The sequence below is a fragment of the Sturnira hondurensis genome, unplaced genomic scaffold (genome assembly GCF_014824575.4).
Source record: "Sturnira hondurensis isolate 20B ecotype Veracruz unplaced genomic scaffold, ASM1482457v3 Scaffold0017436, whole genome shotgun sequence".
In the NCBI taxonomy this organism is placed as follows: Eukaryota; Metazoa; Chordata; class Mammalia; order Chiroptera; family Phyllostomidae; genus Sturnira; species Sturnira hondurensis.
Genome location: NW_028090067.1, coordinates 19,745,102 through 19,771,110, shown reverse-complemented (window position 1 = coordinate 19,771,110; position 26,009 = coordinate 19,745,102). Strand labels below are relative to the sequence as shown.

Below are 26,009 nucleotides of genomic sequence, written 5' to 3'. Positions count from 1 at the left end.
AGCTTTCTCCAGGCGGTAGGTCAGGTCCACACCTGATACATTGGGGATGAGGACACAGAAGATCGTGCCAGCGAGCTTCTCATTCAGCTCAGGGATGACCTTGACCACGGCCTTGACAGCAGCAGTAGAACAGGAATTATGTTCTGGGCAGACCCTCGGCCTTCACGCCACAGATTCCCAGAGGGGCCATCCACGGTCTTCCGGGTGGCAGTGATGGCAGGGACTATGGTCCTGAGACCCCTCCAGCGTGTCATGGATGACCTTGGCCAGCCTGGCCCAAGCAGTGGATGGTGCAGAAGGCATTGTGACAATCTTCAGGGAGTTGTCATACTTATCATGGTTCAGAGCCGTCATAAACCTGGTGGCATCCGCAGAAGGGGTGGAGATGATGAGCCTCTTGGCTCTACCCTTCTCCATGGTGGTAAAGCCACCAGGGGACTCAACGGCTTACTCAGCACCAGCCTCAGCCCATTTGATATTGGTGGGATCTCACTCCTTGGAGATGGAGATGGGCTTTCCACTGATGGCAAGTTTTCTGTTCTCAGCCTTGACTGTTGAACTTGCCTTGACTGTTCATCGCCTTGACTGATGAGTAGAATCATACTGGAGCATGTAGACCATGTTGAGGTCAATGAAGGGGTTATTAATGGTGATAATAATCCCATTTTGCCAGAGTTAAAAGTAGCCCTGGTGACCAGCCCCCAAAATGGCCAAATCCTTGCACTTTGACCTTCACTGTCATGTCTCGGGGTTGTGGCTGGCACTCCAAGGTAGGCGTGGCTGTCTGTCAAACTGGAGGAGCAGAGAGCTCCTGCCTCACTGTTTAGGCCACTTCTCTGCATATTTGCATTTTCAGAAATGGGTAGGATAAGAAATAAAAGGAGATGAAATTCAAACAGTCATTTTCACCGAGGCATCTGAATTATATCTCCTCCATCATGTAGACTTGATTTTATTTATGCTGGGGGGTGCGTGTCTCATATTTTCTTTCTTTTCTTCCATTTCCAGGAGGGCTGTTGGCCCGCTGCTGTGCTGCTGAACAGTATGCAGTCCTTTCGGGAGCAAAGCAGTTACCACGGAAACCAGCAGAGCTACCCGCAGGAGGTACACAGCTCACCCCGGTTAGAAGACTTCAGCCCTCGCCAGGCCCAGATGTTCCAGAATTTTGGGGGTGCAGGTGGTGGTACTGGCGGCAGTGGCGGCAGCAGTGGTGGTGGGCGACGAGGGACGGCGGCAGCTGCAGCAGCGATGGCTAGCGAGACCTCTGGCCATCAAGGCTACCAGAGTTTCAGGAAAGAGGCCGGAGACTTCTACTACATGGCAGGCAACAAAGATCCCGTGGCGACAGGCACCCCGCAGCCTCCTCAGCGAAGGCCTTCCGGGCCTGTGCAGAGCTATGGACCGCCCCAGGGGAGCAGCTTTGGCAATCAGTACGGGAGTGAGAGTCATGTGGGCCAGTTTCAAGCCCAACACTCTGGCCTTGGTGGTGTATCTCACTATCAGCAGGACTACTCGGGGCCTTTCTCTCCGGGGAGTGCTCAGTACCAGCAGCAGGCTTCCAGCCAGCAGCAGCAGCAGCAGCAAGTCCAGCAGCTGAGACAACAGCTTTACCAATCCCATCAGCCTCTGCCACAGGCCACTGGCCAGCCAGCATCTGGTTCATCCCATCTGCAGCCGATGCAGCGGCCCTCCACTCTGCCATCCTCTGCCACTGGTTACCAGTTACGAGTAGGTCAGTTTGGCCAGCACTACCAGTCTTCTGCTGCCTCCTCCTCCTCTTCCTCCTTCCCATCACCACAGCGTTTCAGCCAGTCTGGGCAGAGCTATGACGGCAGTTACAGTGTGAATGCTGGATCCCAGTATGAAGGGCATAATGTGGGTTCTAACGCACAGGCTTATGGAACACAATCAAATTATAGCTATCAGCCTCAATCTATGAAAAATTTTGAGCAGGCAAAGATTCCACAAGGGACTCAGCAGGGGCAGCCGCAGCAGCAGCCGCAGCAGCAGCCGCAGCAGCAGCCACAACAGCAGCCGCAGCAGCCGCAGCAGCAGCAGCACGCCCCACAGCACGTGATGCAGTATACCAACACTGCCACCAAGCTGCCCCTGCAGGGCCAGGTGGGGCAGTACAGCCAGCCCGAAGTTCCTGTGAGGTCCCCAATGCAATTCCACCAGAACTTCAGCCCCATTTCTAACCCCTCCCCAGCTGCCTCTGTGGTTCAGTCTCCAAGCTGTAGCTCTACCCCATCTCCTCTAATGCAGAGTGGGGAGAATCTCCAGTGTGGACAAGGCAATGTGCCGATTGGTTCCAGAAACAGAATCTTACAGTTAATGCCTCAGCTTAGCCCAACCCCGTCAATGATGCCCAGTCCTAATTCTCACACTGCAGGCTTCAAAGGGTTTGGACTAGAAGGAGTGCCAGAAAAGCGACTGACAGATCCTGGGTTGAGTAGTTTGAGTGCCCTGAGTACTCAAGTGGCCAATCTTCCTAATACTGTTCAGCACATGCTACTTTCTGATGCCCTGACGCCTCAGAAGAAGACTTCCAAGAGGCCCTCCTCCTCTTCTAAGAAAGCAGACAGCTGCACAAACTCTGAAGGCTCCTCCCAGCCTGAAGAACAACTGAAGTCCCCTATGGCAGAGTCACTGGATGGAGCCTGCTCCAGCAGTTCTGAGGATCAAGGAGAGAGAGTGAGGCAGCTGAGTGGCCAGAGCACCAGCTCTGACACCACCTACAAGGGTGGAGCCTCAGAGAAAGCTGGCTCCTCCCCGGCACAGGGTACTCAGAATGAAGCCCCCAGGCTCAGTGCCAGTCCCGCAGCCAGGGAAGAGGTGGCCTCGCCAGGTGCTAAGGACACGCCATCATCATCTGAGGACAACCCCAAAGTCAATGAAAAGACCGTTGGAGTGATTGTCTCCCGGGAAGCCATGGCAACTCGGGCAGAGAAGCCTGGTGGTCAAGATAAAGGCTCCCAAGAGGATGATTCTGCAGCCACGCAAAGACCACCCAGCACTGGTGGGGCTAAAGAAACCAGTCACACATCACACACATCACTTCCACAGCCAGAGCCTCCAGCAGGAGGGGGGAAAGGAAGTAAGAGCGGAGATAATAACTCCAACCACAATGGAGAGGGCAATAGCCAGAGCGGGCACCCTGCAGTGGGCCCGGGCTTTGTAGGCAGAACTGAGCCTAACAAGTCTCCTGGAAGCCTACGCTATAGTTACAAAGAAAGTTTCGGGTCAGCCATGCCAAGAAGTGTCAGTGGCTTTTCTCAGTATCCCACAGGACAAGATAAGGGGGATTTCACTGGCCATGGGGAACGAAAGGGTAGAAATGAGAAGTTCCCCAGCCTCCTACAGGAAGTGCTTCAGGGCTACCACCACCACCCCGACCGAAGATACTCTAGGAGTGCTCAGGAGCACCAGGGCATGGCTGGTGGCCTAGAAGGAACCACAAGGCCTAATGTCTTAATTAGCCAAACCAATGAATTAGCTAGCAGGGGCCTTTTGAACAAAAGCATTGGGTCCCTATTAGAAAACCCTCACTGGGGCCCCTGGGAGAGGAAAGCCAGCAGCACTGCACCCGAAATGAAGCAGATCAACTTGGCTGACTATCCGATTCCCCGAAAGTTTGAAATAGAGCCTCAGTCATCAGCCCATGAGCCCGGGGGTTCCCTCTCTGAAAGAAGATCAGTGATCTGTGATATTTCTCCACTAAGACAGATTGTCAGGGACCCAGGGGCTCATTCGCTGGGACACATGGGTGCCGATACCAGACTTGGGAGGAATGAACGTCTCAATCCAAATTTAAGCCAGTCAGTCATTCTTCCAGGTGGCTTGGTGTCCATGGAATCAAAGCTAAAGTCCCAGAGTGGGCAGATAAAAGAGGAAGACTTTGAGCAGTCCAAATCTCAAGCTAGTTTCAACAACAAGAAATCCGGAGACCACTGTCATCCCGCCAGCATCAAGCACGAGGCTTACCGAGGCAACGCCAGCCCTGGAGCCGCTGCCCACGACTCCATGGCGGACTATGTCCCGCAAGACAGTAGACCTATGCCAATGCGGCGGGTCCCTGGCAGAGTGGGTGGTCGGGAGGGCATGAGGGGTCGGTCCCCTTCTCAGTATCATGACTTTTCAGAAAAATTGAAGATGTCTCCTGGGAGGAGCAGGGGTCCAGGAGGAGACCCTCATCACATGAACCCACACATGACCTTTTCAGAGAGGTCCAACAGGAGTTCGTTACATGCTCCTTTTTCTCCCAACTCGGAAAGCCTGGCCTCTGCATATCACGCGAACGCTCGGGCTCATGCTTATGGGGACCCCAGTGCAGGTTTAAACTCACAGCTCCACTACAAGAGACAGATGTACCAGCAGCAGCAGGAGGAATATAAAGACTGGAGCGGTAGCTCTGCTCAGGGAGTGATCGCTGCGGCCCAGCACAGGCAGGAGGGGGCCCGGAAGAGCCCAAGGCAGCAACAGTTCCTAGACAGAGTGCGGAGCCCTCTGAAGAACGACAAGGATGGTATGATGTACGGCCCACCAATGGGGACTTACCATGACCCCAGCGGTCAGGAGGGTGGGCGCTGCCTCATGCCTAGTGATGGTCTGTCTAACAAAGGCATTGAATTGAAGCATGGCTCCCAGAAGTTGCAACAAGAATCTTGCTGGGATCTTTCTCGGCAGACTTCTCCAGCCAAAAGCAGCGGCCCTCCAGGAATGTCCAATCAGAAAAGGTACGGCCCACCCCATGAGACCGACAGCCATGGACTGGTTGAGTCTGCACAGTCATCCAAACCTGGCAATGTTATGCTAAGGCTTCCTGGTCAAGAGGATCATTCTTCTCAAAACCCCCTAATCATGAGGAGGCGCGTCCGTTCTTTTATCTCTCCCATCCCCAGTAAGAGGCAGTCGCAAGACTCGAAGAGCAGTCACACTGAAGATAAAGGTCGCCTCCTTCACCCAAAAGAAGGTGCTGATAAAGCGTACAACTCCTATGCCCATCTTTCTCACAGTCAGGACTTCAAGTCCATCCCTAAGAGGGAATCCTCCAAGGACCTTCCAAGTTCAGACAGTAGAAACTGCCCTGCTGTGTCCCTCACAAGTCCCGCTAAGACCAAAATACTGCCCCCACGCAAAGGACGGGGGTTGAAATTGGAAGCTATCGTTCAGAAGATCACATCCCCGAATATTAGGAGGAGTGCGTCCTCGAACAGCGCAGAGGCTGGGGGAGACACGGTGACTCTGGATGACATACTGTCTTTGAAGAGTGGCCCTCCCGAAGGTGGGGGTGCGGCTGCTCAGGACGCTGAGTTGGAGAAGAGAAAAGGTGAGGTGGTATCTGACCTTGTCTGTCCAGCAAACCAGGAGTTGAATGTTGAAAAGCCTCTTGCAAGGTCTTCAGAGGAGTGGCGTGGCAGTGGGGACGACAAAGTGAAGACCGAGTCACACCCAGACACGGTCACTGCTGGAAAGGAACTCCCTGGGGCCATGACTCCTGCCACCTCACAGAAGCCTGGGAGTAACCAAGGGAGACCGGATGGTTCCTTGGGCGGGGCAGCACCTCTGCTCTTCCCTGACTCAAAGAACGTGCCTGCACCTGGCGGACTGGCCCCTGAGGCAAACCCTAAGGCTGAAGAGAAGGAGACTGATACGGTAACCATTTCCCCCAAACAAGAGGGTTTCCCCCCGAAGGGATATTTCCCTTCAGGAAAGAAGAAGGGGAGACCCATTGGTAGTGTGAATAAGCAAAAGAAACAGCAGCAGCCACCGCCTCCGCCCCCTCAGCCCCCCCACATACCAGAAGGTTCTGCAGATGGAGAGCCAAAGCCAAAAAAGCAGAGGCAAAGGAGGGAGAGAAGGAAGCCTGGGGCACAGCCAAGGAAGCGGAAAACTAAACAGGCAGTTCCCATCGTAGAACCCCAGGAACCCGAGATCAAGCTGAAGTATGCCACCCAGCCACTGGATAAAAGCGATGCCAAGAACAAGTCTTTTTTCCCTTATATCCATGTAGTAAATAAGTGTGAACTTGGAGCTGTTTGTACAATCATCAATGCTGAAGAAGAAGAACAGACCAAATTGGTGAGGGGGCGGAAGGGGCAGAGGTCTCTGACCCCGCCACCCAGCAGCACTGAGAGCAAGGCGCTCCCAGCCTCGTCCTTCATGCTGCAGGGACCTGTGGTGACAGAGTCTTCTGTTATGGGGCACCTGGTCTGCTGTCTGTGTGGCAAGTGGGCCAGTTACCGGAACATGGGTGACCTCTTTGGCCCCTTCTATCCCCAAGATTATGCAGCCACTCTCCCGAAGAACCCCCCTCCTAAGAGGGCCACAGAAATGCAGAGCAAAGTTAAGGTACGGCACAAAAGCGCTTCCAACGGCTCCAAGACGGACACTGAGGAGGAGGAGGAGCAGCAGCAGCAGAAGGAGCAGAGGAGCCTGGCTGCCCACCCCAGGTTTAAGCGGCGACACCGCTCGGAAGACTGTGGTGGTGGCCCTCGGTCCCTGGCCCGGGGCCTCCCCTGTAAAAAAGCCACCGTGGAGGGCAGCAGTGGAAAGACTGGTTTGGACTCAAAGCCCTCCGTGCCCCCCACTTCAGAAGGTGGCCCCGAGCTGGAGCTACTAATCCCTGAACTACCTCTTGACAGCAACGAATTTTGGGTCCACGAGGGTTGTATTCTCTGGGCCAATGGAATCTACCTGGTCTGCGGCAGGCTCTATGGCCTGCAGGAAGCGCTGGAAATAGCCCGAGAGATGGTGAGTAGGGGAAATCCTTCCCGGCTTGCTCTTTTTCTTTCTGGTTCTGCTTCCTCCACCTCTGCCTGTTCCAGCCTTACTGTTTTATGGGAAGATTTGTTTAACTTTTATCAATAATACGTGTCTGTGGGCCACAAAGTCCTGCTAGTGCAGTACAACTTGTTAAAACAGACATCCTTCTCCACTCCTCCTCAGACCGGGTTCCTGATTGCGTTTCTCTGCCGGTTTCCTGTTTCTAAATAGAAGGCTTTTACTGCTCTTTTTTATTGATTGATCCTCTTTTCCCCATTTTTCGATGTCCAACTCTAATACTTAAGCAGTGTACATTATAGTTCCTCTTTTCTGAAACTTACCATTGCTCTAGAATTATTAACTCATGTTATTATTTGCTTTCTATTTTGGGGGGCACATCTTTCCAATTCAGACTTTGCAGTAGGGATATTATCCTGTAGGTCTGTTTCATACTCTTGCACTGGGGTTTGTCTCCTCCACTCACCCCTTCCCCCAGCGAGTGCTCTTTCCCTAACCCTGTGTCCTCGCCTTTCTTGGTCTGGGCTGCCGCTTAGTGGGGTGCATCATCCTCTAGCGGGTTCCTGAGAAGGGCGCACGGGAGGCACACTCGTTGAGATGTGTCTGCCGAAGACATCTTCATTCCAGTCGTGTGTGATTGAAGATTGGCTGGGTGTCGGATTCTGGATTTGAAATCATTTTCTTTCGCTGTCTTGGCGTCAGGACTCCTGGCTTGTCCTGTGGCTTCTAGGGTTGCAGTCCAGAGGACTGGAGTTCTGATATTCGGTTGTTGCATGTGTGTGTGTATGTGTATATGTTGTGTGTGTGTCCTGTCTTCAGCCCTGGCGGGTTTGAGGGTCTTCTCGTGTTCCTCAGGGTCTGGTGTCTCAAAATTACAGGCCTTGAGGCTGATCTTTCCTGTACGGTACTGGCCACTTGGGGAGGGTTTGCCACCTGTAAACTCCGTTCCTTCAGTTGAGGAAGTTTCTCGTGTGTTATTTCCTGAGTAATTTCTTTCCCTCCCTTTTCGTCTCTGTTCTCTGTTTCTGGAATTCCTGTTAATTAGGTGTATTGTACCTCCGGGATTGATCCTCTGGCTTTATCTTTTCTCTCCTGTTATATGTTTTCTCTCTCTCTCTCTCTCTGCATTTTTGCCCAAATCTCTCCATGCTTTCTCATCTAACCTTTTATTTACTTATCCTAATTTCTGATATCCTGAAAAGCTCTCTTTCTCTGGTTTCCAGCCCGTCTTGCACCCCTGACTTTCTGAGGCGCTGCCTTCCCAGGCTCTGCCGCCCAGGGGCTGGCTTTCTAGCGGCTCGTCCGCTGCGCTCCTTCCTCTCTGCTTCCTTTCAGTCCGAGCCACTTACTCTTTGTCGTTTCTATTCCCAGCTGCCAGGATTTGGACATCTCTTGTGTGATATTTGTTCCTCTTCCATTCTTCATGTCCTCCTGAATTTGTCTTATATGTTTATCCTGTTGTGGGAAGGTGTGTAAATGTGTGTTTGGTCTATAATATTTAATCAGATGAGAGTTTTTGGTGTTAATTTATATTTAAAAAATTATAGTTTTACACAAATGACTTTCAATCATAGTAAGGATTTATTAGCCAGGGTCATAGTATTCTTTTTTTATATATATTTTATTGATTATGCCATTATAGTTGTCCCATTCCCCCCTTCATTCCTCTCCACCCTGCACACCCCCTCCCACCCACATTCCCCCCCCTTTAGTCATGTCCATGTGTCATAAGTTCTTTAGATTCTACATTTCCCACATACTCTTGCCCTCCCCCTATTTTCTCCCCACCATCTATGCTACTTATTTTCTGTACCTTCTCCCACCACCTCCTCCTCCCACTCCCTGTTGCCAACCTTCTATGTGATCTTCATTTGTGTGGCTCTGCTCCTGTTTTAGGTGTCTGCTTAGTTTGCTTTTGTTTTAGGTGTGGTTGTTAATAACTGTGAGTTTGCTGTCCTTTCACTGTTCATATTTTTTATCTGCTTTTTCTTAGATAAGTCCCTTTAGCATTTCATATAATAAGGGCTTGGTGATGATGAACTCCTTGAATTTGATCTTATCTGAGAAGCACTTTATCTGCCCTTCCATTCTAAAGGAAAGCTTTGCCGGATAGAGCAATCTTGGCTGTAGGTCCTTGCCTTTCATGACTTGGAATACTTCTTTCCAGCCCCTTCTTGCCTGTAAGGTCTCTTTTGAGAAATCCGATGACAGTCTGGCCACTTTTTCCTGCGCAACCCCCCTCCCACCAGCTGCTGACTCCGCCCCTCTTACTGGCCTGGCTGTGAATGGTTCGTTGTGGTCGGACTTCTGTACAGTTCAGTTTTCTGTCTGTTTTGGTTGTGTTTTTGTTACTAAAACTTTGTTGTCTTTAAACTTGGTTGTGTGAGGAGGCACAGTGTTTCCACCTACGCCTTCATCTTGGCCGGATCCACTTTGAGTTTATTTTTATCTTGGATTTTAGGAGATACGTTCAATTTTGGTCTGCTTAATAAGTGTGCTCTCAATCCCATCATGTTGAGATAAGGCCACAAATATTTCATTAGAGATCCATTTTGGCCTGTGTATCTATCAGGTGTTTTGACTAGCATGATACTAAAACAAAATAATATGAAGTCCTCAAGAGACAATAGCTCCTCCCTGTAAGTGTCCACTACAGCAATTTCTGAAAATTGCTGAAAACCAGAACGTTCTTGTACAGAAACCTGTACTTTCCTTCCTTTTCTGAACATGGGACTTGATCCATTTGTTTCTGCACAGTCCTCTTTGGTTTCGTCTAACTGTGACCCCTGCTTACTTACCTTGGTGCGACTGTTTGTGTGAATTCCCAGTGACCAGCAGCATGGATGCCATGACAGAGTTAATTGACTCTAAACAGGCATGCCTCTGGCTTGGTGTGTAAAAACCACCTTTGATACATTCAAGAATGGGAAGGATTTCCCCAAGGCTTGTGGCGCAGACAGGGTCTGGTGACCGTGGATCTCTGGTATGCCCCTTGGCAGTGCAACCAGCTTTGCCCCTGTCTGTGCTGGGGAGAGCTGCCTGCACCCGTTCCAATCCCCTCCTCCCTGACCTAGGCTGACAGCACCCCTTCTGAAGAGATTAACCGCCACCGTGGGGAAATTGTTTTCCTCTTTTTTTTTTTTTTACCCCCACAGTATGTTGAAGAACTGGTTTTAGGTTCATTTTTGGGGGGATCAATATGTTTTAAAAGTTTATTTTTAATACGAGTTTAAATAATGGAAACAACTTATCTTGCCCAAGCTAACAAGCTAACATCCTCCTTGATTTACTTCAAATTATGACAAAAACATGATATAAAAAGTATAAAAATATTAATACATTGATTACATTATAAAAATGTGACTGCATGTTAAAACGACCAAAACAGGTCAGTTCCTCTCTCTGGCTATCTGTAAAATAAGGATTTATCCTAGGTGCTCCGTGAATGCCCANCCGCCACCGTGGGGAAATTGTTTTCCTCTTTTTTTTTTTTTTACCCCCACAGTATGTTGAAGAACTGGTTTTAGGTTCATTTTTTGGGGGATCAATATGTTTTAAAAGTTTATTTTTAATACAAGTTTAAATAATGGAAACAACTTATCTTGCCCAAGCTAACAAGCTAACATCCTCCTTGATTTACTTCAAAGTATGACAAAAACATGATATAAAAAGTATAAAAATATTAATACATTGATTACATTATAAAAATGTGACTGCATGTTAAAACGACAAAAACAGGTCAGTTCCTCTCTCTGGCTATCTGTAAAATAAGGATTTATCCTAGGTGCTCCGTGAATGCCCATCTGTGCTCCTTAAGTTAGCAGCCTAGCAAGGCTGCCAGCAGCCCAGGACCTGCTTTTAACTCCGGGGGCCCCTCCCCTTCACACACGCCCAGCAAGTGACCTCCCCAGACTCCCTCTGCTCTGGCCCTCCTGGTCACATTCCCTGCACTCTCTCCTTCTCCTCCCTGTCCTGCTTCTTCACACACCCCTCTCCCCTGCGCCCTCCCTCCCCTGCTACACGGTCCTACAGGCACTTGGTCTGTGTTATCTGAGCTCACACGTCTTCACAGACCGTCTGCCTTTCTCATCAGGGCACAGGCCTGTTTACCCCTCTGTTCCCATGACCTGGCAGATAGCAGAGAGTTGTATCGTTATCTTACTACCTATTTTTCTCAGCACCTGCCTCTTCTTTTTTGTCACTACACAATGACCTTGAGGCAGAACGTGCAGAGAAAGGGTTAATTTTCTTGCAGGGTTTGGCTTTTCTAAATTCTGAGGAATCTCATGAAATTTGCAGTCTTGAATTTTATCGTCTATATTACCTTACAGAACTAACTGTGACAAATTGGAAGGCTCTTAATTTTCCTCCAGTCTGTTTCTCTATTACATGTAGGGGGGAGGTGAGGAAAGAAGAGCTGCCCCCAGTTTTAAAATAAGATTTACAGGGGCTTGTCTTTGCAGATGCTGCAGGACTCTGACTAGTTAGGGTGTGACAGGTCACTGTGTATTAGGCCAAGACATTCATTCCTGTAATGTAGACTAGTTATTGCTAATGTATTAAAAGAGCAGGCAGGATCAGATGACATGTCAAAGTGGATATTCATTTCAATTCAGTAAATATCCGAGTCTTTGCTGGAAAACCGATAAAAATCTGAAGTCAGCGTGCTATGAGGGACCTTGGCTCATCAGCTGCTGTGTGAGGAGAGGCGCTGGCCCTGGCCCTGGCCGGGAATCTTCGTGTGATTCACGGGGAAGCAGGCCTTGGCGCCCGCAGTTCCTGCACAGCCTTGAGTTTTCCAAGTGTTATCCAGTTCCCAGGCCCCAAATATGGCCAACTTTGCAGGACCCCGAAGGCTGGCAACTGCAGACCAGTTTCTTTCCATCTTCTCATTTCTTGGAAAAAGTCTGATCGGGGAAAATCTAGTCAGCTTAGTAGTTGCCCTCAGAGCTTCCCCTCAGCTTCTGCCTCTGCCGCTGGGGGCGAGGGGCAAAGAGGAGAGAGCCCGGAGCCACAGTGCCTTGTTGGGACTGCTGGCTGGTCCCTCGCTCCAGTCCTGTAACCTCCTTCCTCCTTGAACTTCCTCCTGGCTTGTCTGTGAAATATGGAAACTAATACACTGACTGTAAAGAAGGTTGTCACTGAGCTGCTCTTTGGAAAGTGCAGAGGGAAGTGTTCACGGGCACTGTGGGCTGGTGTCTGCCCCAGGGTGCTGTCCTCACATGTGGCTGCGGTGAGTGTGGGTTGCTGTCATTCAGCTCACCCAGTGAGCTGCAGCAGGTCTGTCTCCCCACCCTGCATTCTGGTGGGTCTACCCTCTGTAACAGGCGTGTCGCTCTGTGTGTGAAACACATTTTCTTCTCATTTTTACTTTTGTGGGTCACTCGGGTTTTGGGGGAGCAGGGTGTGTAGTATTCAAGGTGCAATATTAATTACCCTTGGGAACTAGATTCTTCAAAGGAGAGGAGGCAAAAGGAAGGGAATACATAAAATCACCTTGCACGTTAAGTAAAAGCCTTAATATTCTCGTGGGTTGTGAATTTTTTATAGTGATCACCTAAGGCCAAAGTAAAGCGGCTACACGGTCACGGAGTTGTTGTTATTTAAACAAACACTGTTGACAGGTCAGCACTCTATGAGAGATCCAAAATAATTAATTCACGCAGTGGTTCAGGACAAGCCCGAGTAGTTACTCTGTGTAGTATCTGTGGACTACACCTCCATCTGCCGCAACCTGAGGAGTCGCCTTTCGTTTATGGGCCGTGCAGAACCACTAGCGTCTCCAAGTGTGTCAGATCATGGGGTCAGCTGCGTGTGTTGGGAAGGAGGCTCCAGAAAAACTTAGAGGTGAGAAGCTAGCAGTCCAGTGGAGAGGCTGTGGCACTAATTTGTACAAAGAGATGATAAGGGAGTAAGTGGCGGTAAAGGGAACCATGAGTGGACAGATAACTAGAAACATTTCTAATTATTTAAAGTTAGGCAGAATTTAAAGTTAGGCAGATAAAGGACAGTGAGGAATGAAGCTGAGGCTTCTAGCTGCGCCAGCAGGTTAGTGGTGGGGTGGGGCTGAATAAGAAGACTCCAGTAACAGACAGGGAGGGGGAGTGAGGGAGGAAGACATTGCATTTCATAGCCAACGAGGAGCCACCGAAGAAAACGTCAGGTGTGCAGGCCTAACACACATGTTCAGATCAGTCAACATTTTAGGTCTGTAGCGCAGTATTTTTATAAGGACTGCTTGATTTTTATTTAGCTTTTGAATAGATAAAATTGGTAAACTTTTTAAAAAATATATTTTATTGATTATACCATTACAGTTGTTCTATTCCCCCCTTCATCTCCTCCACTCTGCACACCCCTCCCCCACCATTCCCCCCTTTAGTTTATGACCGTGTGTCTCAAGTTTATTAGATTCTGTATTTCCCCTACTATTCTTGCCCTCCCCCCTATCTATTTTCTACCTACTGACTATGCTATTTTCTGTACCTTCTCCCCCTTCTCCTCTTCCCACTCCCCTGTTGCTAACCCTGCATGTGTTCTTCATTTCTATGGTTCTGCTCCTGATCTACCTGTCCTCTTAGTTTGCTTTTGTTTTAGGTGTGGTTGTTAATAACTGTGAGTTTGCTATCCTTTCACTGTTCATATTTTTCATCTGCTTTTTCTTAGATAAGTCCCTTTAACATTTCATATAATAAGGGCTTGGTGATGATGAACTCCTTGAACTTGACCTTATCTGAGAAGCACTTTATCTGTCCTTCCATTCTAAATGAAAGTTTTGCTGGATAGAGCAATCTTGGCTGTAGGTCTTTGGATTTCATGACTTGGAATACTTCTTTCCAGCCCCTTCTTGCCTGTAAGGTCTCTTTTGAGAAATCTGCTGACAGTCTGATGGGCACTCCTTTGTAGGTGACTGTCCCCTTATCTCTTGCTGCTTCTAGGATTCTCTCCTTCATTTTGGTCTTGGCTAATGTAATTATGATGTGCCTTGGTGTGTTCCTTCTTGGGTCCAACTTCTTTGGCACTCTCTGAGCTTCCTGGATTTCCTGGAAGTCTATTTCCTTTGTCAGACTGGGGAAGCTCTCCTTTATTATTTGTTCAAATAAGTTTTCCGCTCGTGGCTGTTTCTTTTCCCCTTCTGGTACCCCTATAATTCGTATGTTGGAATGTTTAAAGATGTCCTGGAGGTTCCTAAGCCTCTCCTCAGTTTTTTGAATTCTTGTTTCTTTATTCTTTCCTGGTCAGATGTTTCGTTCTTACTTCTGGTCCACTCCATTGATTTGAGTCCCAGTTTCCTTTCCATCACTATTGGTTTCCTGTGCATTTCCCTTCATTTCAATTAGTTTAGCCTTCATATGTTCCTCTAATTTGTGACTGTAATCAACCAGTTCTGTGAGCATTCTGATCACCAGTGTTTTGAACTGTGCATCTGATAGGTTCACTATTTCTTGGTCGCTTAGAGTTATCGGCTCTGGGGCTTTGAGTTCTTCTTGCGCCATATTTTGGTCTGTTCGTGCCTGTTACGTATGAGGAGCGGAGCCCTACGTGTTCACCAGGGCGGGGCAACTCAGTCACTGGGTTGTGACCTGGTCCCGGTTGAACAGTTCATTGTTGTTGGACTTCTGTATAGTTCAGTTTTCTGTTCTTTGGCTGCGTCTTTGTTTACTAAACCTTTGCTGTATTCAAACTTGGTTGTGGGAGAAGGCACAGTGTTTCCACCTATGCCTCCATCTTGGCAGAAGTCCAAAATTGGTAAACTTTTAAATCCAAGTTGCTAAAAAGGCAGGGGAGGAAATCAAATCTGTCTCATGGGTTTTTTTCTTGTTTTAATCCCACATAGGGAACCCTGAAAAGGTAGGGTATCAAAGAAATTAGGCTATTATTATAATTATTGCCTAAAATATGAAGGGATGATTTGCTGGTTTTGGTTTTCTATCATTTCCTCAAGATACTGACATTATTGACAACCTAACACTGCATTTAATTACAATGAGAAAGAGCAGATAGGAGACATCTCTTTCCTATGCCTGGAAAACAGCTCTGCTGTGCCCAGTAGCACCCCATTCTCTCAGGCGTTCCAGAGCGCAGCTTGGGGCCTTTGTGGGTTGAGTTGAGCATAGACAGAGGGTGTGCACTTGACTGTGAAGTCACATAGGCTCTGAGGTCGAGTGTCGGTGTGGATGGACACTTTCTGAGGGCCTGAGTCGGCTGCATGCTGGGGAAGCACAAGGAAGGGCCTGGGAAGAGCAGACGTGACGGGATGGCCACAGGGTCTGGAGGAGGGCGGTTCTCTGGGCACTGGAACATGAAATACCTTTTATGAAGGTGTTACAGATTACTTACGTAATGGCGAGTATAATAATGTTACTCACGTTGTAAAACAAATAGAACTCTAAGCCAGTCCATCACAGTTCTGATAACCCAACAGATTTGCCTCTTCCAGATTTTGTCCATGCGCTTATTCCCTAGACGTAACAGTGTCATGATGGCCAGCGTGCACAGGTGGTTGCGGAGCTCTGTGCATTGTCCCCCTTAAACCTCCGCACAGCCCTCGGAGGTGGGCCTCAGCCTGCTGTGAGACAGGGCCGAGGTAGCCTCCATCCCACTGCGGGGGCTTAATCTTTCTCCTGATTCTGTAGCATCTTCCACGCAGCACTAAACAGTTTTATTTGGGGAGTTTTATTTGGAGGGAAGTTTTCCAGATGTTGCACTGCAGAGTCAAAAAGTGTGAACATTTTATGGTTTTTGATAGGTATTGTCTTGTGGCTGTACCACAAAGGGTCCTAGTGGGCTGTGGTCGCCCACAGACACACATGAGCACACAGGTCACTACAACCCAAATGACACTGGGTATTCTTTTTAAATACTTAAGTCTGTTTCTTTAATTTTATCTCTTGTGTTGGTGATACTGGTATTGTTTCCTGTGAATTTAAGTCCTTGCTTCAGATGCGCCACCTAAATGAGGCATTAGAGCTCTTAGGTAAAGCCTCCTCACCTATAAATAGGATGATGACCGAGGCTGTTGGGGTAAAAATTGACCTCGCTGGAGATGGGTGACTTCCTGGGTGGGTACTGAAGTATTCCTAGAGGCTTTAGAGTTGAGGTCGTTTTAAAGGAACTGTAAGAACTGCGGGCTGGTGTCAGTTCTAGAAGGCACCCTCACGTGTCATTTTAGTAAAGATGTGTGCAGTCATTACGCGTATTGGGTAGAAGTGAAACGAAGAGAACATGCAAGCCCGGGTAGCCAGTCCCTCTAAACCAGGTACCTTGGAGTGGTTTGGGCTACATGGACTTCTGAGCCGACACTCAGTTTGAATATGTTGACAGCAGAATGTTGTGCTGTGCCCAGTGAGAACTGCTGCAGAGGTAGCTGCGTAAGACCCAGGTCAACAAAAGGAGCATCTCCGATTCTGAAGTGGTGCTGGTCCCTCCTAATGGGAGCACGCCCAGCTACAAGGCCAGCAACGGTGTTGGCGATTCATTCCTTACCTGGTTCCCTAGGCGCTAGAGGCAGACTGTCTAACAAAATGGAAGTTCGTGTGGCTGCTCTCAGGCATATTCAGTGTGCCTGGCTCTGTCACGATTCAGGTGGTTCCAGACTTTGAAAACAGTGTCTTGAAGTTTAATTTTGGTTCAGGCAGATGTGAGGTGTAAACCCTGGGTTTGCTTGAAAGTTATTTTGGTGTTTGTTTGTGTTTTTTTTTTCCAAAAAACTCTTTTAAAGCTGTTGGTTTGGTGGGATAGTGGTTCATTAAGATAAGAAACAGGATAATTGCCAGATGGTTCTCTTTACTTGTTTCTAGCTGGAGTTCCCTCTGGAAGGAATGAAAATACATTAGCACTTTGAAAGAGCAGCCCTCAGAAACAGAATATATTTGTTTGCTGACACAGACTTTTCACCTCCCAGCAGGCCTGGGCATTTTAACTCACCTTTGTTTATGGAAAGCACATTGATTTAAAAAACAGCTCACCTGTCACCTGGCTCCCCAGGCAGCAAATCCCAGCACTCTCTTTATACTGGGAGCATATACCTGTACCACCTTTATACCTGTAGCGCCACTCAGCACTGTGTACTATGATTGTCTTTTTCCCCTGGATTAGTCCTCCAAGGGCAGCACCAGCCCGTGCCCATCATGGTGCCGACCTAGGACTGATCAGTGCAGGTTGAACCTGCAACTAGCAGGCTCTCTTAAGAAAGACATGTGATGAGCAAATAACATCTGGTGGTAGGAGGTGGGCCATTGCGTGCCACTTAAAGTATTTAGTGTTAAAGCATGTAATAGCCCTAGCTGGGTGGCTCAGTCAGTTGGAGCGTCATCCTGTACACCAAAAGTTTGCAGATTCAGTTCCCTGTCAAGGCACATACTTAGGTTGCAGGTTTGATTCCCAGTCAGGGCGTGTATGGGAGGCATCTGATCCATGTGTTTCTCAAATGTGGGAGTGGTCTAATGAGCCAGCCTTTGAGACCAGAAAGCATTTTAGACAGCGGGTCCAGGGACTGTAGGAAGGAATGGAAACAGTGCCAGCATGGTGCGATGGTAGTGGGTAAGGGAGAGAGAGGGTGATGAGGTAGGAGGGGTCGACTGGAGCTAACGTCTGTGGCCTCTGCAGGCAGGACTGGAAGCAGGGCAGGTGGATGAATGGGGTGCCATCTCCTGAAGTAGGAATGCTTGCAGGAGGAACAGGCTTGGTGGGGAAGTCAGGAAGGGTGTCATGTTCATGTTAAGTCTAAGAGGCCCCTTAGACAGCCAGGTGAAGTGTGGCCATTTCAGAAGCCAGGCATCTTTGACGGGGTCCTTAGCTTAGATCAGTGCTGTGTAAGTGCTTCGAGGGGCAGGTCTGTGCGAGCGGAGAAGCTGACCAAGGGGAGAGGTGAGTCAGGCAGGTACATGGAGATAGTAATACCTGGACTCCCCTATCAGGACAGTGTAAGGGATAAAATGGAATGGAAAATGTCATGACAGTCGATTGACACTCAAACTTGAAGTAGGGGAGGGGGGTGGTTAAGTGTTTAATTTAGTTGAGATTTCTAATCCTGATCCTGTTACTTCCAAGTTTGTTTTCTTTAGCTGTTGACGTGAGGATTGACCTCTTCCTGAGTATCTTCCTACTCTGGAGTTAAGTTTTTAATACACACACACAAATGTGTCGATGTCTGCAAGGATGGATGAGCCAGTTGTCCCCAAACTTGGGGCTAAGAAACACCCGGGATACCGAGTGGTCAGAGGGGTGGCGGCCACCGTCTGCAGCGTGGTTAACATACGCTTCCAGAAACTGGGGAAAACCCAGTGTGGAACTAGTCAGCTAAAGCTAGATTATAAGCTGGTCCACTAACTTTGGTACCAAAGTTTCCATTATAGGGTTGGACCAAATTTTTCCTTCTAGGGCAGGGTTTCTGGAAAGAAAAGGCAAGGGGGTTAAAAGCATTGCTGTGGAAGCCAGGCGACCTGAAGTGCCCTGTGAGGTATCTCACACATTATCACCTCATTAAGTGACCCATAAAGCAGCCTGCAGAGAGGCTGTGGGATCTGGCAGGCTGGCCCCAGGGCGTGGAGATCAGTGGCCCTATGGATGGTTGCATTGGCAGGAGCTGAAATCTGCCAATGCATGCTAGTTTTCTTAGATTCCTTTCTGCTGGAATTTAGGCCCATATAAAAGTGCCTCTGCTGTCTGTTCTTTTCAGGCCGCCCCTGCCCTTGAACTTCCAGGAATGGGATGACTTTCCCCAAAAAGACCTTGTAAATAGTCAGTTCAGTCCAGAGGATGAGCAGATGAAAGGATTGCTGAGGTGGAAGTAGACAGGAAGGCAGTAAAGATCAGAAGAAAGCCCTCCAGAGCCAGGAGTTTGGAACTTCTTTGGAGATTTAAGTTCCAGCGTTAGCCGCTGTGTCTGAAATGTTGTTAAAGGAGGCCTATTGTGGCTGTCAGTTTGTCATTTCTGCTTCTGAAATTGTAAATAGCTGAATCTGGGTGCCTTGCAAATGAGCGGCTCCTGTAATTGGCTTTCTGGAAGCACAGACTCAATTCCTGGGTGGGATGAGCCCAGGAGAGGAGCGGGGTTATACTGCGAGTCACTTTCCTGGCAGGTAATTTCTTTTGCAAAGATGCCTTTTTAGAGTCAGAAAGCACAAAAGGTGATCATTTCTCTGTATAAGCCAATCCATGGTTTGCACAAAGGGTAAAATAAAAATAAGCTACTACAGTCTTGGGCCCAAGACAACCTAACTTTCAGCTTTTCAAACTTGGTAGGCATTTGTCTCCATGCTTAGAGAAAAGGCCATTCCCTTCCTTCTCTTAGGGCTGCTGGTGCTCCTACTCCTGCCGGCTCCAGCTCTTTCCCTGGTTTTCCACAGACACGCGAATTACTGCCTGAAACCTCCTGAACTCCCAGCCCCTCCTTTTTTAGCTTCTTTAAGGGGCACAAACCCCCTTTCTTCTTCTTCTTTTTTTTTATTGTGCAGTTGCCTCTCATGTGTCCCCCACTGGGAACTGGCCTGCAACCCAGGCATGTGCCCCAACTGGGAATCGAACCGAGATTCTTTGCTTCACAGGGCCGCGCTCAATCCACTGAGCTACACCAGCCAGGGCCCCCTTTCTTCTTAATGCATAAAAACTTCCCTAGTCAAAGTATGTTTTTAACAAAGTTACCACTTTCTTCTCTGGCTAGAAAAGAAAACTTCTGATTAGAACTGTTTTAATGGAGTGTATGAACCTTTGGGTAAGGTTAAAGTGCAAACTGTTTCAGGAAGAAACCAGGTCTGGCCAGCCCAGGGAAGCCCTAGAGAAATCTGTATTGACTCTTTGAGAAACAGAGTTATGAAGAATATGTATTATCAATACACATTTACCCTGGCTGGTGTAGCTCATTGGATTGAGCGTGAGTCTGTGAACCAAACAACCGCGGTTCAATTCCCAGTCAGGACATATGCCTGGGTTGCAGGCCAGTTCCCAGCAGGGAACTCACGAGAGGCAACCATACATTGATATTTCTCTCTCTCTCCTTCCTTTCCCCTCTAAATATAAACAGATAAAAATCTTTGTTTAAAAAAGTGCACATTTTGCGCAAGAGAAAAACGATTAAACCAAATCTGTTTTCTAACACTTTAATACCCTAGAAGGTAGAGGTGAAGACTGGTTTTTAACTTAAATTGTGGCAAGTGGAAGCATTTTATTTGGGAAATTGCTTTATTTTGCGGTTGCCTCCATAAATTTATTATTGTCGAACCTGAAGACTGTAAACCCAAGAGAATTAGAGTTAGGGAATTCTAGAATATTCAAAACCCAGAGCAAGTAGCCAGCGTCTGTGTCCATCATCTCCACAGTTCCTTCCATTCGTGACCCTAAATGGTTACAGCTTTGTGGGCACCTAGGTAAAGATAATTACTAGTCCCTGTACTAGTGCTTGTCTAGGAATCGTTACCATCAGCACAGAGTGTCTGTGTTAAAGTGGGTAGTCGAGGGTGGGAATAAAAGGTGGTTAAATACTGGGCCCAACCTGTAAAAAATGTGAATGTTCAGAACAAGTGCACGTAAGTTGCAGCATAGCTGACTTTGAGTTGGATGACTAGGATGGATTGTGTTAAATGTCAGTCCGGTGGGGGGGTGGGGGGTGGTTTTCATCCTCTCTAGCGTCCTGTGGCCTTGCACCTGAGCCGAAGGCCTGTCGCAAGCCCCTCGTCCCATATGGGATTGCTGTGGGGACTCCTTTTTTACCTTCTGTTTTTGTGCAGGGTGTCTTAGGAGTACCCTACAAGTCACATTTAAAACATTCTTTCCCTTGTTCAGGGTTTGGGGTGGGGGATTGCCCTCATTGATTTTTCTCAAAAGATTCTCCACCCTGCTCCTTTTTCCCCAGCTGGGTATTGTCCACAGTGTACTGTTGAGAAAGCAAGGCTTAACTGAATTAACTGGCCCAAGCTCAGAGCTGGTGGGAGGCAGGCCGGGGGTCGCCTCCTTCCTGTCGCGCCGGCCCACCCCCTTCGCAGCCAAAGCCTCGCTGCACAGCTCCACGCAGGTGAGGAGCTCCCAGAACCTTCTCTCCACCCCCAGCTTTCCCCCTGCTTTTTCTCATTGCACGTCTGCATCTCTTTTTAGACCGCCTGTGTTTGAGGCAGGAAACAAGAAAAAATAACCCCACCGAATATGAGGAAGGCACACACAGGAGATGACAGCTAACTGGAACATGTTTTTAACTGGATTTTTTTCTTTCAGCCACTCTAGGATAAACAAGACATGATAAGATAAATAGCTTGCTAACAATTTTATTTTTAAAAGCAAGTTTTAAGTTATATCTTTTCTTATCTTTAATTTCTTTAAAAGATTTCATTTATTTACTTTCAGAGAGTGGGATAGGGAAGGAGAGAGGGAGAGAAATCTTCATTGGTTGCTTCTCACATGCCCCCAGCTGGGGACCTAGCAGGTGACCCCGCTGTGAGCACTGACCAGGAATTGAACCACCAACTTTTCAGTATGCACACTGGCGCTCAATCCATTGAGCCACACCAGCCAGCCATATGATTAAGTCATATGTTGGGGTCACTTTGGTGAAGTTTAGTCTTCTACGTAGCATCTTATAAGAATATTCTTAGTGCCCTGGCTGGTGTGGCTCAGTGGATTGAACGCCCACCTGGGAATCAAAGGGTCATCAGTTCAATTCCCAGTCAGGGCACATGCCTGGGCTGCCAGCCAGGACCCCAGTGCGAGATGTGCAAGAGGCAACCACACATTGATGTTTCTCTCCTTCTCTTTCTCCCTCCCTTCCCCCTCTATAAAAATAAATAAATAAAATCCTTTTTTAAAGAAAAAAACAGAATATTCTTAGTAACATAATCATTACTCTGAGGCAATCGAGCATAATCAGTTTAATTCAACATAGTGGGACTGATGTCTTCCAGAAAGGGTTTCTAGCGTTACCTTCAGTTACCCAGAAAATATTGTTTGAAGTTAAACCTGTTCCTGACCATCTCAGTTGAGACTTTTCTCTAAGTCCAGACTATTCTCTCTAAGAGTAAGTAGCTTAGGGGCCACACGTGTCCTCTCCTCGGAATCCTGCTGCACTGACCCCCGAAGGGCTGCCCTTCCTACCCATGGAGGGAGGCACCCCCCCCCCCGGGGGGGGACCCTCCGCAGCCCAGCTCATGGACCACCATGGCTGTAGCTCATCACCAATGCCAGCAGTCTTCTCCCCACAGTGGAGTAGGTGCGGCCTCTTGTATGCCATTATACACCACCCTCCAAACTCTTCTGTGGTGCCCCTAACCTAGGGGGCAAGCTCCGCTGTGTCCACCCTCCACACCCTGAGTGCTCATTCCAGTTTGTTCGCTGTCCTGGGCACCTTCCCCTTCCTGCTTGCCCGAGCACTCCTACTGGTTCCTCCCCCCACTGTGCTCAAGCAACAGGGGTGCTGCTCAGACCTCCTTCGCCAGGTCTGGCCGGACCTCAAAGCTCTGAGGTACCTTTATGTTGTAACAGCCCAGTTTTGGTTTCTTGTCCCCACTGTTCCGTAGACCCCTGAGGACAGATGCTAAATGGGCTTGCCAACCCCAGTTCAGCCCTTCTGCCTCACACAGGCATGCAAGAAATACTTGTTGAATAAACACAGAAGGAAGGTTTTTACATTTTTTAAGTTGAACCCACTTGAGAAAACTCAGCCCTGGCTGGTGTGGCTCAGTGGATTGAGTGCTGCTGACTTGCAGACCAAAGGGTCATTGGTTCAGTTCCCAGTCAGGGCACATGCCTGGGTTGCGGGCTGGGTCCCCAGTGGGGATGTGCACAGGAGGCAACCACATACTTATGTTTCTTTCCATCTCTTCTCCCTCCCTTCCCCTCTCTAAAATTAAATAAATAAGTTCTTAAAAAAACAACAATCCTCAAATATCAGAGCAGACCACTGGGATCAAAGACCCCTTGGTCATCCGGGCCTTCGCAGCCTCTGGAGAGACCAGCAGGTTCGAGGGAGAGTGAGGGTCAGACAGAGCTGAGCTGATAAGAGGCCACGCTGGTTGAGTTCCTGCTTGTGTTCTTCTGGCCCATGTCTCCAGTTTCGGAACTTTTCAGTTTTATGCTGTAGAGTCAGAACTGACATATTAATAAGACATTAATAAATTGCCCTGTTAGTTAAAGGCCTGAGAATAGCTTGTTAGGAAGTCATAATCCACCCTTCATATTCAGTGGAATAACTTGCATTTTATGATTGTGCAAACGCGTGCCAGCCTGGCTTTTTATCTCCGTCAGCCCCTGGTCACCTTCACGTCTGCTGGAGGTGCAACAGGTGTGCCTTGCTTCCCACACACCTAACGTGTGAAGATCTGGCTCTGTAGGACAGCAGAAGGAGAGATGTATGTGTTAGGCTCTTCTAGAGAAAGACACCTTCTCCAGTCGTATCTTAGACCTGATAAGTTCTTTTTACTCTTTGCCAAGTGGTAAAATGAACACACTGTGGGAAGGCATGTCCACTCTGAACATATATTATTCATTTGCTTGAAGTTATGGCTGATTTCCGGCCCGTCTGTTAGATGAAATGCAGAAAGACAAAGAAGGACACTGTTAACGAAGAAGGGGCCTTCAATCCCAAGCCTTCCAGTCTGATTCAGGGCGTGCTGACTGCACTGCCACCCCGCCTGCGAGTGCAGAGATAGAAGGAGGGAGTTCAGGGCGCGTTTCTTCCTGGATCGGAAGAGCCAGGAACGCTGGGTGCTGCACTTCGGTTCTGACTTTGGTCGAGCTGTTGTGCATTTCACCCCACCTCGGGGCCAGCCAGCCCTCAACCCCCACTCAGCCACAAAGACCCTTACAGGTTTCTATGTGGGGTGGAAAGCCTTCCCACAGCAGCTACTGGTTTTCAGGATCAGCAGCACCACTTTTTGATTGGGGGTTTCCTGAGGAGGGGCGAGGCTCTAAATGGGTCATTTTATTCCAGATGGCTGTACCTGAAAGATGATGCTCAGATTGAAGAAAGCCTGTGCCCTCTGCCCCTGGGGCAGAGAGGGTGTGCCCTGAGGGGCAGTGCCACCTGCTGGGCCTCTCAGGGTGGCAGGTGGGGATTACTGTAGGTACTCTGCTGTGAGTGAAGGGGGTGGCATAGCCAGGCTGGGACAAGCTGGGAGAGCCTTGGCTAGCAGCACATGTAATGTGACAGACTCGGTGGCAGGCAGCCTCGGTGCCCTCCACGCCACATGCAGGGCCTGTATCTGTGGAGAACAGACCGGCCTGTGGACACTTTTCTCCTGCTTGGGTTTGATACGCCTTTTGGGGGACTTTTCCATGCCTTTGACCGCTTGCTGGTATTTAATTTGTGCTTGAGAGTATGTCGTTTCACTCCCTATTTATTTGCCATCAACATAAAGTGCTTCACAAAACATGACAAATAATTCCCATTTATCTTTATTGTTCAGGATTGAATTAGGAGGACAGCAGTGACAGAGTGAGTAGTAGCTAAGAGAAACAGTGTTCAGGGATTTGGCCAAGAGCTGGTCGTGCAGCCAAGTACCCTCGGAGGTGAAATGCTGCTGGGACACACACCATGGAGACAGCAGGCGTTCGGGCCCGCCCGGCTCTGCCTCTCCAGGCGTATTCTAAGGGGCAAATTAGTTCCAAAGACTAATGTTTTAACTCAGTTTTTCTTATATAATAGACACTGCTTGGTATGTCTTGTGTCTAAGTTTGACATCACTAACTGCCAAAAATATGACACATTATAGGGGAAGATGTCTCATATGATTTTATAAGTCCTAACAATTATGTAACTCCAGTTTATAAAACACTTTCACAGTTATTTCACACAACAATTTTATAAGGAAGGCAGGGCAAAATCTTGGATCCCATTTTACAGGAGATAAATTGATGAGTGACTTTTGGCTTTCCCACAGGGAAAGTCAGTCACTGGCTGACAGCCATGGGTTCCTTCTCGACTGGCTCTTGTCCTGCTTCCCATTGGGTCACTATTCACATCAGACCACCCATGTGCACTCCACAAAGGCAGTCAAACCCGGAACTTCTGTCTTAAGGCACACACAGTTAGCTGTCAGCCAGCGACTGCTGCCGGCATGACTGGTTGGCACTTACACTGGGGTCATCGTGCTTTATTAATGTGTGTGTTTAATGGACTCCATTTCTGAAATTGGTGTCTTTAATGGAACAGCTACAGACATAAATGCAGCTTTGAAAACCACTGTGCGTCATAGCAGTGAGTAAAGGGGCCTGAGCAGGACCAGGCAGCTCTCTGGCCTCTGAGGTTGGCTCTGGAGCCTGGGTGGTACCCTGGGCTGTAGTGAAGGTCCCAGAGGCCAGCATGCAGCACCCGGCTCCCAAGTCAAGAGGGGCAAACAGCAGCACATGCCCCAGCCGGTCCCATGAGCTTTCGTGAGAGAGCATAAGGTTATCTAGTCCTAAGGAGGCCAGGACCCAAAACAGGTTTTGCTGTGTGTTGCTTTAACCAACACCTTGAGGTGCTCTTGAAGGAAAATTGGTAGGTGCAGAGCCACATCAAAGAAAGATGCTTTCAGGGCCTCAGAAGACAGCTGCTATATGCAGACCGTGTCGCTGCCTTGGAGCTGGAGTCCGTGGCTCGACAGCAGAGGCTTCTGTCCCAGATATAGGAGGCATAATTAAAAGGGAAAGAGAGCTCTTGCTGGTGGCTGAAGATTCACACACGCCTTGTTCCACATTCTCTAAGCTCTGGCAGCACCAGCTTTTTAACTCATGCTGAAGAGCAGCCTTGTTAGTTCTCTCCAAGCTCTCCAATTTGTCAGACCTTGCATTCATTCCATTAGCCCACATTTACAGTTCCTGCCGCGTGCCAGGCCCTGGGGATACAAGAATGAAGCTCACAGTTTAGGGGAGGTGCACTGGCATGAATAAATACTGTAAGCATGAGCAGAACTGTGCAATGCTGGGGAAAGGCCATCTCATGTGATCTTTTAAGGCTTAAACAGAACCGATCGTCACCAGAACTAATAATACTCTGACCCAAATGCCTTGGTGCTCTGAGGCTGCTTTGGAGATGCTTATTAAACAGAGCGATTACTCAGGTCGTAGTTACAGCTTCTAGGAAAGAGCTTTTCTGTGAATGAAGAGGCACAATTCTCCCGGGCACTTCACTGGGCGTGGATTAAACCGCTTAGGCGACTTGGCTCCTGCAGCTAGCCGCCTCCTGTCCACAGGCCTGCCTCTGAAACAGTGCCATGGGCCGATGTGAGGATCAGGGTGGGTGTTTGGCCACTTCATTGTTC

General features: G+C 48.6%; 1 protein-coding gene across 3 annotated transcripts in view; it reads left to right on the top strand.

Annotated features, from left to right (window-relative positions):
* The window catches only part of TCF20 (transcription factor 20), a 100,154-nt gene that overhangs the window by 53,794 nt on the left and 20,351 nt on the right, over nucleotides 1-26,009 (top strand). For all 3 annotated transcript variants that reach the window (XM_037068399.1, XM_037068398.1, XM_037068400.1), the window contains exon 2: nucleotides 1,009-6,753. In XM_037068399.1, coding sequence (XP_036924294.1) covers nucleotides 1,009-6,753 — 5,745 coding nt within the window. The remainder of the gene's footprint in view (nucleotides 1-1,008; nucleotides 6,754-26,009) is intronic.